Here is a 14,454-nt window from a genome sequence, read left to right as displayed (position 1 = left end):
GGGCGCGGATACCTGCGGGGGCCGGCGGGGAGGCAGGCAGGGAGACAGGCCGCCCCTCCGAGGAGACAGAGAGAGGAGGTGGGGCGTCAGGGGGCGACCAGCCGCTCTCCTCCCGCGGCCGCCGGCGTCTCCCCGCGCCCGCCGACCCCGCGATGTGGCCCCTGGTGGCTCTCTGCTGCTGGGGGGGGCTGTCGCTGTCGTTGTCGCTGTCGCCGTCGGCGGGGCAGGGCCGGGCGGGCGGCCCGCCGGGCGCCCTCTCCCGCTCCCTCGCCTTCGCCTCGCCGCCGCCGCTGCCCGACACGACGGAGAGCAAAGTGGAGAAGCTGGGCCGCGCCTTCAAGCGCCAGGTGCGGCGGCTGCGGGCGCGCAGCGGGCGGCTGGAGCTGGTCTTCCTGGTGGACGAGTCGTCGAGCGTGGGGCCGGCCAACTTCCTCAGCGAGCTGCGCTTCGTCAAGAAGCTGCTCTCCGACTTCCCCGTGGTGCCCGCGGCCACGCGCGTCGCCATCGTCACCTTCTCTTCGCGCAGCAACGTGGTGCCACGCGTGGACTACATCTCTCGGCGGCGGCCGCAGCAGCACAAGTGCGCCCTGCTGGGGCGGGAGATCCCCGCCATCGCCTACCGCGGCGGCGGCACCTACACCAAGGGCGCCTTCCAGCAGGCGGCGGTGAGCCCGGCGCCGCGGGCGGGGAGGACGGGGGGTGGCTCCGGGCTGCGCGGTGGGCGGGTGTGCCAGGCCCTGAGGTGCGTGGTGAGGTGAGGTGTGTGGTGGGATGGGGAGTGAGGTTGAGGTGCTGTGAGGGGTGTGGTGGCGAGGTGAGGGGCGTGTGTGTCTGGTGGTGCCCTGAGGTGTCTGGTGCCATGAGGTGTGTGGTGGTGCCGTGAGGTGTGTGGTGGTGCATGGAAGTGTGTGGTGAGGTGCGGTGTGTGGTGGGGTTTGCCGTGAAGGGCGCCGTGACGTGTGTGATGAGGTGCGGAGTGAGGTTGAGGTGTGTGTGGTGATGCTGTGAGGTGTGTGGTGATGCTGTGAGGTGTGTGGTGCCATGAGGTGTGTTGTGGTGGTGCATGGAGGTGTGTGGTGGTGAGGTTGAGGTGTGTGGTGAGGTGAGGCATCTGGCGAGGTGAGGTGTGTGGTGGCAAGGTGAGGATGGTGTGTATGTGTGGTGATGCCCTGGGGCGTCTGGTGCCATGAGGTGTGTGGTGGTGCCGTGAGGTGTGTGGTGGTGCATGGAAGTGTGTGGTGAGGTGCGGTGTGTGGTGGGGTTTGCCGTGAAGGGCGCCGTGACGTGTGTGATGAGGTGCGGAGTGAGGTTGAGGTGTGTGTGGTGATGCTGTGAGGTGTGTGGTGATGCTGTGAGGTGTGTGGTGCCATGAGGTGTGTTGTGGTGGTGCATGGAGGTGTGTGGTGGTGAGGTTGAGGTGTGTGGTGAGGTGAGGCATCTGGCGAGGTGAGGTGTGTGGTGGCAAGGTGAGGATGGTGTGTATGTGTGGTGATGCCCTGGGGCGTCTGGTGCCATGAGGTGTGTGGTGGTCCATGGAAGTGTGTGGTGAGGTGCAGTGTGTGGTGGGGTTTGCCGTGAAGGGCGCTGTGAGGTGTGTGGTGGCACCGTGAGGTGTGTGATGAGGTGCGGAGTGAGGTTGAGGTGCTGTGAGGGTTGTGGGGGTGAGGTGAGGGGTGTGTATGTGGTGGTGCCGTGAGGTATGTGGTGCCATGAGGTGTGTTGTGGTGGTGCATGGAGGTGTGTGGTGGTGAGGTTGAGGTGTGTGGTGAAGTGAGGCATCTGGCATGGTGAGGTGTGTGGTGGCGAGGTGAGGGGCATGTATGTGGTGGTGCCATGAGGTGTATGGTGGTGCCATGAGGTGTGCGGGTGTGCATGGAGGTGTGTGGTGGTAAGATTGAGGTGTGTGGTGAGGTGAGGCATCTGGCAAGGTGAGATGTGTGGTGGTGAGGTGAGGTGTGTGGTGAGGCATCTGGTGAAGTATGGTGTGTGGTGGTAAGGTGAGATGTGGTGTGTGGTGGTGCATGGGGTGTGTAGTGGTGAGGTGAAGTGTGTAGTAAGGTGAGGTGTCTGGTGAGGTGCCGTGAGGTGTCCGGTGAGGTGCCATGAGGCGTGGTGGCAGGGTGACAGGTGTGGGAGTGCCGTGAGGTGTGTAGTGAGGTGTGTGGTGGTGGGATGCCATCAGGTGTGTGGTGAGGTGTGTGGTGGCAAGGTGACATGTGTGGGGGTGCCAGGAGGTGTGTGGTGGTGAGGTGTGTTGGTGGTGAGGTGAGGCATTTGGTGAGGTGTGTGGTGAGGTGAGGCATTTGGTGAGGTGTGGTGTGTGGTGGGCCAGATGAGATGTGTGGTGGTGCCATGAGGTGTGTGGTGAGGTGTGTGCTGGTGCACTGAGGTGTGTACTGAGGTGAGGTGTCTGGTGAAGTGCAGTGTGTGGCACCATGAGATGCGGTGAGTGGTGGTGAGGTGACGTGTGTGGTGCCGTGAGGTGTGTAGTGGCGAGGTGAGATGTTTGTGGGTGCCATGAGGATTGCCGTGAGGTGTGTGGTGGTGAGGTGCAGTGTGTGGTGGTGGGGTGAGGTGTGTGGTGCCATGAGGTGTGTGGTGAAGGCTGCCATGTGCTTGTGGCTGTGAGGTGCAGTGTGTGGTGGTGCCGTGAGGTGTGTGGTGATGAGGTGAGGTGTGCGGTGGTGCCGTGAGGTGCATGTAGGTGTGTGGTGGTGAGATGCGGTGCTTGTGGTGGTGTGGTGGGGCATGGCATGCACTGTGGCAAGCTCCTGGCAGCGAGGGAATGAGGCTTGGTGAGGTACACGTGGGGTGGTGAGGCGTGATGGCTTGTGGTGTGGGAGTGCAGTTCTGCGTGCCGTGCGAGGGTGTTGAGTGTCAAGGGGTGTAGGGCTGTGTGGTGGGATGTGGAACGGTGTGGTGTGGGACGCGGAATAGTCTGGTTAGGGCAGCTAGTCACCATCTTGCCGTGCTGTCTGTGCCTGCGGCTCCCATGTTTCCTGCTGCCCTTGCAAACAAATGTGTGAAATTCACTCTTTGAAGGAGAATGGAGCCAGTGTCCCGATTTCAGAAGTGATACATATGAGTCAAGTCTGGCATCTGAAACGTCTGCCTCGTTTCTTGGCGGCGGGACTCGGGTGCCCGATAGCTGTCAGCAATCAGAGATATCTACATGCTGTCGGCAGGTGACTATTTTAATTGCTGATGACTGACAAAGGTGCCCTTAGGCAGTGTGTAGTATACCAATAAATAGAAGCGTGTCCAGGAACATTTACAGACACTGGAACACGATCATCTGTTGCATTAATTTGTTGCACAGTCCCATGGCACAAATTCGGTCCAGGCAGCTCCTGGGCATGTGTTGGCTCTTGAGTCTGCTGGGGAGGTTTCCCAGTAGATGGCTCATGGACAGCCAGTCTACTCTGGAAGCTTTTTTAATCTAGACCGAGTTGCTCCTTGCCATTTGGCCTCTGTGTGTACAAGCATTCCCAAAGCACATCTAGTTTTCTGTTATTTCTATGTCTAATTTCTGGTGGTGTCCTGTAGCTGAGTGTTGGGTGTACTTAAATTGAAACATCTTATGCACTGTTATTTGAAGAAGAGTGAGACTGCAGAAGGAAAAAAATAAAAAAAAAAAGGTTGGACTGCAAGAGGTGCATCAGTGCTGGCCATATGAAATAGGCAAAGATTATTCTCTTCTTCACATTTGGCAGGAAAAAGGAAGACCATTTTCTAACGTGCCCAAAGTTGCGCATGGAAAAGCTGCTTTAGGAAAACACATCCCTATGTTAGGTCTTCCACTGTGAAGTCAGGTTTCAATATAGATTCATTCTAGGGGTGCTGTGTGAAAAAGTTAATGATAAGAGTTAAAAATAACCATTACAAACAAAACATAAGCTTAAGAAATACCATCTGTTTTCTTGTTATGGAGTCTTGACTAATCATACCTTTGAAATGGAATAAACAAAAATTCCCTTCAGAAACCTACAATTTAGTTTTATGAGCCCAGCTAAACCTTGTGGCTGCAACAGCATCATTGTCATTTTACACTGTGGTCTCATAAGAATGCGGGAAGGAAAATATTCACATGGTGGCAGAGAGAATTGTGATGGAATGACAAGATTAAATTTCAGGTTGCTTGCTGGCTCTTGGTTACAGATAGTGTACTGTGGTTTTGTTCAGGACGTCTTCTTCATGTGAGACAAATTACAGCTTCAGGGAATACTCTCCCTTCTAGGGATCTTCAGAAAATGACTGTTCTGAGTTTAAAATACAACTGTCGGAATAGATCTAGATAAGTATTTTACGTATAACAAAATTGTTGTTCCCTCTAGACTCTTACACTGCTGTCCTTTGTTTTTATCTTTTGGTACAACTGTAATTATTTCTTCTTTCACTATGCTAAAATGTCTCTTTTTTCTTCTTACACTGTAGTGTGGGGTTTCTTCTGCTTCTAACCAGAATTCTCTGCTTCTTTTCCAAAACCAAAAGTGTCTGCAAAGCGTGACAAAGTCCCTAAAATAGTGTCAGTTATGTGTTGTAGTAACAGAAAATGAAGGAAAGCGCATTGTTAGAATAATCCCAGCACTTAAGTTGTCCTGCAGCACTCTTCACTGGGGGGTCTCAAAGTCATTCATTCAAGCCTGTGACAGTTCTACGGAAACCACAGAGGCAGAGAGATAAGTGAATTCTGCAAGGTCATCAGGCCGGGCTGAGCTGGGAAGGTCAGTGAACAGGAGCAAGATTCACTTAGCAGTTACTGTCTCAGAACCTGTGGAGCAAAAACCTTCATTTAACGTCATCCTAAAAGCAGAGCTACTGAGTTTGACAAGCTGTTGCACATCCATGTCTTGTCCATCTTCTTTCAAGAAACAAGGGACTTCTCCTTCCCACTGAAATCTTGCATCCTCTCCAAAGGTGCTCTGCAGAAGAGTTTCTTGTGGAGTTTCTGTGTTTTGTCAAAGCTGTCTGTGCTTACCTTTGCCATGTGGGCCACACTTCAGCATTCCTACCCATCAGGTTAAAGATAAATTCTATGAGGTGCATAGAAATGTGAAGGGTATACCACAAGAGACAGGGGCAAGTGGCAGCACCCTGATGAGGAAGGCTGAACTGCTACCCATGTTAGGTTTTGCAACCTTGTTCGGGATTTCATGCTACACTTGAGCTAGCAAGCGTTAGATACATTTGCTGATGTAAAAAAAACCTAGTGTTTTTGTTACTTTCGTCAGTGAGCGAGGTGTCACAGAGAGTGTTGCTGCTGCCAAGGTCTTTTTCCAGAACTCCAGAGTCAGGACTTAATTGCAGGTTTGGGGAAAAAAAATAAAATAAAAACTATTTTGCCCTATATTCCAGTATAGAAATCTATTGCAACTACATGTCCCAGGAACCTCTTAGGCTACCACCAGATTGCTGGAATTTGATGGAGAGTTTGTCATGCTTGCTTGTTAAAACCCCCAGTGAAGGGAATTTTTTCAAACTTGGATTCTTACAGTTCAGGTTTAATAACATTTCGGGGTCATTTTTATTTAGACATTATCACTGTTAAGCTCATCTACACACATACTAGAATGTTTTCAAATGTAAGCATACTTACAAATTTAGTTTTTAACGTCTCTTAAGAAATACTGCTTGCACCTTCCTGCTCACTAGTAAAGTTTTATGGCCTCTGGGGTAACTATCCAGCTGCTATAACTTTTCCATTTTTGTATTTGACTACTGCTATTGATAATTACAGATCACAAGAAGTCTGTGGTTTTCATTTCACTTGTTAGCATGTGAGGCAGGGATATAGAGAACAGTGGGAAACTCGGTACTGAATCTGGACCTTTAGAAAGTACCATTCAAACCCCTTATATTCTGCTTATAAAACTAGATGACAGCTGTAGACCACTTTGACTGTACCACAAGGTATGTCAAGGTCTGCTTCATGAGATCAGAGTAAGTAACAGTTCTGTTGCAGATACTTTTTCCTGTGTCTTGGATTCCCAAGATGTTAGCACTGTTCACTGACTGTGAAATATAAGATGCTACAGTTTTCACTCTATGGCTGAAACCTGTGGCATGGTTAAGAATAACAACTTATATGGTATCTTCCATGCAATGAAATTATGCATAGTTCACAGTCTTTTGTGGTATCTACAGTAGTTCATTTTAAAATAGGGAAGGAGTTAAGGCATGGAGTTCTTCAAAATCCGGTTTCAGATCTGCAGAACATCCCTCAAAGGACATTAACATATGTGGCTTGAGACTCTTGCTCTGTGTTTAGATTGTACATCTGGGGGTTTGGAACTAGATGATCTTTAAGGTCACTTCAAACCCAAACCATTCTATGATTCTATGATCTTAGGAAGAACAGATGTTAAGTTATATAAAACATACTTAGCATAACAAAATATCTGTAATAGCAGTTACTTAGAGGTATTAATTTCTGCTCATATCTTTCTTTTAAGACATGTAAACAGTCTAAGAAAGGGGAAGAAACTAAGCTCATTCAAAATTCTTTGGCTTAAGTTTTTCACATAGAGAGTTGGTGGGACAGCACAAACTACATGCATTTTATGTTAATCAAATTGCTTATTGCGTTATGGAAAGCTGCAGAGCTGTTGTGACAGTGATGAAGAACTGAAGCAGAACTGAAGAAGGTACGAAGATGTTTGAGCAAGTGTTGCTGCTGCTAATTAAGGAACACATCTAAAGCCCAGAGAGCTTGGTAGGGTGAAGTGCTAAATCTCACAGCTGTAGGCACCTGGATTAGAAGTTGCAATCCTGAGAGATAACCACTGCTGACAGCACCCATTGCGCCTCGTGGGAGGGATGTGCATTTGTTGCCATACCCATCGTGAAATAGAAATGAGGGATCGTCATACAGCGGTGGAAGTTCAATGGTGTGTTCTTATCTTTGCACCCAAGAGGCACAGTTACAAAGGTGCCAGGACTGATGTGCCATCTTTACTGATGGGCAGTTTAAATGTCCTGAAGCTGCACTGATCATTGTACCTAAAAAAGATGAAAATATAAATTACTTAAACTACACCATGTGGCAGCCTCTTGACAAAATAATAGCACTGTTAAAGAAGACAGACTCAATTTCGTCTTCCAATGGAAGTAAAACAGGAAACTGAACTTGGAAGTTGGAGGTGTGCGCTGCTTTTGAGTTGAAGTCAGAGGCACCCTTGAACAGACAAGTCAATTGCTCTCAACAACTTGACAATGTAGTAGCTGAGGGAAGCTTTGGGAGTTGCTCTGTGCTACTGTAATAATTGTTACATTAAAAAGGTGGGGTTTTTGCTTTTGTAATTCGTCTTCACTCCGTAGATGTCAGCAGTGTATGTAAGTGGAAGGTCTGTCATGGGACGTATGGAGTTGGGTGACACATTTTCTGACCGTCTGGTCTTTAAAATCTGGCTTTTGTATCTAACCTGATCTTGAGGAACCGTGATGAATGGCCAACCAGCATGTCGAATTCCATGTCTGTTGTCATCCAATTAACAAACATGAAAAAAAAGGCCCTGAAAAGAATGTAAGCACATATCAATTTAGGATAAACAGTTCTAATGCTTATTTAATGCTTGTTTAAGTAAGTAATGGGGGCTTTGTTTCCTCTCTATGTCAAAAGCACGAAAGTACAAAATTCAGCATTGTTATCCACTAGGATAATTGGCTTTTTTAAAACAAAAAATAGTTGAAGCAAAGAAAATTTAAAATCTTCTCTTACCATATAAGTGGTTTAATTTTTTTTTTTACTTGAAAACAGTAGTACCCTCTCACTAAGAAGATAAGCATTTAGAGTTACTTGTGCTGTCTGTTCATCAAGAATGTGTTTATGGATATTTATTCCTATGACCTCAGCAAAATCAGCAGCCTATAATGAGAGAGCAGCAGATTCTAGGCCATCTATCTCTGGCACTGTGGTCTAAATATCTGATGGTGGCTTAGGTCAGATAGAGCTAGCTTTCTAGTTGGCAGCAGTGGGCCTCTCTAAGTTCTGATACAGCCTTGGGGTCTGTGTTGAAGATTATGGTGAAAAAACCTGAAGTCAACCTGGTTTACCTCTGTGATCACCTTTGAAATTGCAGAGCTGGTTGTTAATGATTACTGAGGAAATTGAGAGTGCAGTTCCTGTTGGTCATCACCACTTTTAATCAGTCTAGTGTTTGTGAAAAGTACTTGTCCTGCATACTGCAGTCTTGCATAGGATTCGCTCACAAGATTAATACAGCAGGGTCAGAAGCAAGATACATGTCTGCACATTGTTCATTGTCTTTAGACCTGGCCTGAAATGGGGCTTCCTTAAGAAGTTATTAAGTAGTTCATTTTGTCTCTGGCTTTTTGGCTGGGACAGGCAAAAATTGCTCTGTTTATTGTCACATATAGGACTAAGTAGAGTTAAGATTTTTTTGGTAGAAAATATCTTCACTGGAAATTGGCCTGTTTGTGCTCCCAAAATCATGTCCTGCATTTTGGTCTAAGCAGAAGCATGTGATTTGGAAGTCTGGTATTTAGCAGATTAGCCATTTAGTATCTTCCCTTTAGCTTAAGTGTAATTTGTTTTTAAAATGCTCAAATATGTGTATTACAAGAACCACTGAAGGATACAGCTACGTACCCTTTCGCCTCGTCAGTTCAATGAGGCAAACTGAGTTCATTAGTGTGAGGCACAGAAGAGAGACAGCCTGGCTTGAGGCACAGACTGAAATGCCTCATCCCAGGAGTCTGTATCCCAGTAGAGGCCACTGGTAGGGTTGCCCCCATGTGCAGTGCCTCCGTATGGCAGTTCTGCATTAGGTGTGCTGAAGCCCTTTATTCCAGTGTCTTCCTCTCCCCTGAGTATGTAGGAAGCTGCAGATGCATAGATGCATTGTCTGTCTCTAGACCTTGAATTAAACACCTTCTTTCTCTCCCTTATTTGCCATATTCTTCCTTCTCCGGTATCCCTAGAAGCATTACAATTGGTAGTTCTGATTACCAAAAAAAAAAAAAAAAAATCCCTCCACTTAGCTTTTGCTCGGCTGGGGGAACAGATCCGTCCTCAACGTAAAACCGGTGACCCGCATCAGCTGCCCGCTACCTTCCTGTAGTCGACGGGGTCCTCGTCGCCATCTGCAAGAAAAAAAAAAAAAAAAAAAAAAAAAAGGCACAAAATACTAGTGAATATTCTGTTCTTCATTGCTTTTTAAAGAATTGTTTTTCATGGCTTGAAAAGTCACTTGTCAGTTCTCCTTAACACTTTGGACTGTGTGCCCTCCAAAATTAGAGTTTTTATACGTGCTCCAACAATATGTTCATGCTAGTACTAGGGATAAGTAAAGGCAATGCAAAACGTTGTATAAAAAGAGTTGTTATCAGATGGACTGGTTTACAATATTTTCATGCAAAAAAACCCTGGGTCGAAGGCATTCAAATTCCCATCTGTGCTTTCACTTTTGCACATCTCCTGACCAAGTAGTTTACTCATGCAACTTGGTGGCTCAGAGAATGGCATATCAGTCCACAAAAGATCTTGAAGTCACAGTTCTCTTTTTGTTCTTTAGTTGTTGAGATGCTTGCTTTGGCATATTGTTTATTGCTTGTTGCACTACTGTGAGCTTGAGTAGCAGTAATCAAAAGTGTTTGCGGTTCTAGACAGCAGAATGAAGAACTTTGAAGACATAGTGAATTTAATCTAAATTATGGTCTCCATGAAAATCTTGACGTCCCATGGAAAGCGCATATATTTTTATTAGCTTCCAGTTGACTGTTTTCTGAATGTCCTTCATGAAGTTTAAAGGCTGAAATGAGCATTATGGGGTATAGTGTTTGATTCCTTGCATAACTGCATAGAGTGCTTTATGAATTCCACCTGTAAAACGTACCTGTTGGTGATGCTGTGTGGGATATAGTTGAACAATACAGTGATAAGCTGATATTTTCTGACTTTCCCATCTGCTTTGAATAGGAAACGCCACATGCATTGGGAACCTTTCAGAAACAGGAAAACTGTTAACAGTGTTTAAGAGAGATCCCAAGGAACTCTGCAAATATCCAGTGTATTTTAGTAATGGTGTGGATTTTACTGAAGCCTTGGAAATTAGTCATCTGAAGTCTGCTTTTCATCTGTATGAAAGACCCTTTCATTTTGATCTGTTCAACCAGTGTTAATGTATTCTAGTCTTGCTGATGTTCTCAAGTTGTTGTTATGTGCTAAGCATAAAACACAAAGGCAAAGAATTACAACTTTCTGGAAAAAAGGGGTCAACTATAGGAGAACATGCTCCTTTTGGCACAAAGAAGGGTGTTCTGTGTCTGTCATTGCTGAGTTGGGCACTGGCAACAAGGAGAACTCCTACTATTGGGCAGTTGTTCCTTGTCTTGCCATCATGTACGTATTTCAGCCCATTTCCCAGGGCTACAGGAAGCCGGTCTAATCCTAAACTTAAAAGGTCATATGATTAGAGCATATCTGACATTTTTCATAACTTCTAGCTCTGAGAGCTGAGATGGGTGTTCCTGCCTGGAAGGATCAGCACTGCCTAGTGTACAGTGGTCTTCCTGAACTTTGTTCTGTCACCCAGCCATGTGTGAAATAAGGAGGAGAGATGGTTTGGGGATGCAAAGAGAGAGAAGTCTGCCAGCATCCACTCTGTTGTATATCTGCCAAGACAGGCCTCCATTAGAAGGCACACTTTTTATTTATAGCATTCTACCACAAACCCTTTAGCCATTTCCCAGTGTAACATACAGAGGCAGAGGAAAGGTGAGAAACATGAGACATTGCTGCAGGAATGAACACAAATCTTGCTGATACAGTAGCAGAATTAACAGCACAGTGAATGAAACCTTTCATCACTATGGTATCTGGATGATGTTTTCATAAATGTTTCAGGAATAGAGATTACTTTTCCTGAGAAAACAATTTTTTGTCCTCTTGTCTCAGAGCCTTCGCTGGAGGGGTCCCAGAGTAAGTACTCTCTGATCCCCAGCCCTTTGGAGTTAGCACCTTCACAGAGAAATCAGTCTTACCATATGCTTGCTCCAGAAATACAAAGACAAACCAAAAAGATACTGAACCTTTTTTTTTTCTTTTTTTTTTTTTTTTTCTGAGAGTAAGAAATAAATTCCAGGCATTGAAGCATTGAAATTTTGAAGAAGGCAGGACAAAAGGATTTCGTTTATTTCAAATTAATTTCCTAGACTTACAAGAGGCCTTTCCAGCAAAATACATCTTAGCCATATTTTCTGATAAGAACTTTAGCATTAGTGTTCTGTATGTAATATATTTTAAATGTTCTGTGACACATTCTTAGCCATTGTCCTCCAGTTCCATTTGTTACTGGAATTTGAAAGCTAGACTTTGCAGGCCAGACAGAATGTTTGTGGTGCTCAGAATTTTCTGACTTTCCTAGGTGCAGAAATTAAAAGCACTATTGCCTTTAGCAGCAGGTAGGCTTTCTGGGTGACCAGGACAAATGAGCTGCTTATTTCTCTGTGATATTAAAACAATTCTAAACAAAAGCTCTTGTTAAAATTAGGACGTTCCCTCTGTTTCAGGGTCTCTCTGGTAACCTCAACCAGGAAGATGAAGAAATTCCCTGAATCTGACCGACAGCCTGTAAAAAGCCTTAGCATTCAAAGCTGTGGTGCTCTGCTGAGTGTATGCAGTATAAACAGTGAAGCAGGGTGTCCAACTGTCTGTCCTGTTTCTCTCCTAAACACTCCCCCACACCCAGTTGGCCTGGGACAGCTCTTATCGGTGATAACTGTGTGTTCATGTTGCTCAATTCTAGCAGTCCTGGAGCAAAAGAAGATATTCAGAAGATAATTGAACAGTGACAGCTGGCAGTAGATGGGCCAGGTCATGAATTGTGTCTGTCCTTTTGGAATTAATTATTCTGTTCAGCTTTTTTTTCCTGCCTTTTTTAAAGTAATGAAAGTTTAAAACACACACAAAAGAAACAAATATTTGGCAGATGCACTAGTCAATAGTGGTGTGAATTCTTGGTGTGAAAATACATGAAGATTAATTACATATTCAGTAAAATATTTTTGAGCTCTTTTTTTTTTTTTAATTACTGGCAAAAGACCAGAGTAGTACTGGGGAAATCAAGTAACATCTTGGTTATATTAATGATGGAAATTGCCCAAAGAAAGCGAGGATTTTTCATTTATTAAATCAACCTGGGATCTATTAGCAAGACAGTATTTGAATATAGCACACGGTATAGCAGCATGTAAGGCCTTCAGCAACTTTTCAAAGTCTGGATAAACTTGTTAAAAGGTTGTACAGCACCAAGGGCTGAGGAAATGACTATGTATATAACGTGCCTTGTCTTTTAATGTCCAGTTTAGAAGACTTCAGAATGATAGAAGATGAAGGAGTGTTAGTTGTTCCCTGGAGATTAGGTGCATTCTGTTTGTTCTCAAAACTGCAAGCCACCCAATTTCAAGTCACCAGATCCAACAGTCCTAGCACTTGTGTGAAGCAAGCGTGAAGGTCAAAATTCTATGTAGTAGCTCCTGTCACTGCAGAGGCAGTGATGGCTTGGGTTTTTTTCAGGGGAGGGGTGGGGTGTGGAGGGAAGAAACGGTCTTTATGCAATGTGAAGATGATTATCTACAACTTGGAGTGCACAGCTTTGCTCTCTGAGATAAGAATGGTTGACTCATTCTTCAAACTGTACAATATGCATGAAATGACACTAATTAACTATGCACCAGTATTTGAAGTATTGAAAATGTAGCACAGGTATTACAGGCAGAATCCATCCTGTAGAAATAGGTAAAAAGGGCAGGTTAATAGTAAGCGCTAAGAACTGTAAGTAAGATATGTTCCTCCCATATCACAACACCACAGAATTACTGAATTGTGGTTGGAAGGGACCTCTGGACCATCTAGTCCAATCCACCTACTCTAAGTGGGGTCTGCAAGACCAGCTTTTTGAAGATTGTATCTGGTGGGTTTTGAGTATCTCCAAGGATGGAGATCCCACAACCTCCCTGGGAAACCTGTTTGAATGGTTGATCACCCTTTTAGTAAAAATATTGTTCCCTCCATTTATTTCAGTTTGTATACAAACTGTATTTCAGTTTGTGCCTCTTGGCTCATGCTACCAATTGGAAGGGATTGGATCCATCTTCTTTGACCCCCCGCCCCATTAAGTATTTACATTTGTGCATAAGAGGTTCTCATGCCTTCTTTTCTCCAGGCTGAACAATCCTAGTTCTGTCCATCGTTCCTCAGGTGACATGTGCGTACATTTTCTTGCCATGAACACATCTGGCTTTTTTACCTTTGCGTGTTGATCCGTAGAGTGAGAATGTCTGACTTTGTCATACCTACCAGTTACCTAGACATGCTTGGTAGGTAAGTGTGGTGGCTAAGCAAAAAAAAAAACCAAAAAAAACCCAACTGAACTTACTTAGGATTCTTGCACTTTGATATTTTCAAGAGATTGGAAAATTCATTATAAATTATGCAGAAAACACATGTATGTCGGAGAAAGATAAAAGACAAGTGGAAGATGACTAAGTGCAGAGAGGGTGACACTGTGTAAAGAAGAGATGAAGGCTGAAGATGAAGGGGATGAGAAGGATAGGAAAGATTAAAAGATACATGCATAGATTAACGACATGATTTTGATGACATTGTTGCATAAATTAATCATGAGAAAATAATCAGTAGAGCTAGTACATTATTTAACTGAAGTGAAAATCATTGTAATACAAGACTAGACCAGCATGAAATCACTGTATTAAAATAACCTTTTTTCCCCCTTTCTCTAAAATTTGTTTTTGATTTTTATCTTCAACAGTTTGCTACTTGTACGCTATTTAAACATCCAGATTAATCCTATAGAAATATATTTTCCCCTGAATTATGAATGCAGTTCCTGCTAGGGGAACATTCGAGAAAAGCTTTTATATTAGTTAATTTCTTCTGGATAGGTAACAGCTCATTCTCTAGAGCTTGTGCAGCAGTGCAGAAGGTGGTGGTGAAAGGTAACAACTGGAAGCCAAAACCTCTTAACTGTGGAATATCTTTTAGTTCCTCTCTTGAAAGGGGCAACAAAACCTACAGAGGAGATAAGATTTATTTGAGTGGAACAGTGAAAGTAGCAGTGTTCTGTTACCAAAAGAAAAGGCGGAGAAATCAGACCTTTAAGGGGCAGAGGAGGTATAGCCAGCTCTTTTATGTAGAGGAATAACAACATTTGTATCATGATTAAGGGGAACAATATTTCTCACCCCCTAGCTTTGCGTTATTCATGTGAGATCATTAACTTTCTTAGGATTCCTCAGGATTGAGTGATAAGACACCTCCACCCCACCAAAAGCTATAGTTGATCCCAGTACTGACTTTTTGGTTTTTTTAATTTCCAGAATACCTATTTACATAAAATTTCCAGCCAGATTTGGACTTTTTTACCTGCAGGAAGGATGAAAGCAAAGGAACCTTGAAACAAAGGATGAGCTTTG

At 44.6% G+C, this 14,454-nt stretch overlaps 1 protein-coding gene across 1 annotated transcript in view; it reads left to right on the top strand.

Moving 5' to 3' along the window:
- The first annotated feature begins 30 nt into the window (after positions 1-30).
- The window catches only part of SVEP1 (sushi, von Willebrand factor type A, EGF and pentraxin domain containing 1), a 131,896-nt gene continuing 117,472 nt past the window's right edge, over positions 31-14,454 (top strand). Inside the window, exon 1 of the mRNA XM_014956427.1 lies at positions 31-665. Within this exon, the coding sequence (XP_014811913.1) occupies positions 153-665 (513 nt within the window). The 5' untranslated portion in view covers positions 31-152. The remainder of the gene's footprint in view (positions 666-14,454) is intronic.

The sequence above is a fragment of the Calidris pugnax genome, unplaced genomic scaffold (assembly GCF_001431845.1).
Source record: "Calidris pugnax isolate Ruff unplaced genomic scaffold, ASM143184v1 scaffold262, whole genome shotgun sequence".
Lineage (NCBI taxonomy): Eukaryota > Metazoa > Chordata > Aves > Charadriiformes > Scolopacidae > Calidris > Calidris pugnax.
The sequence above is the reverse complement of the archived record's forward strand: the minus strand, read 5'-3'. Positions and strand labels throughout refer to the sequence as shown.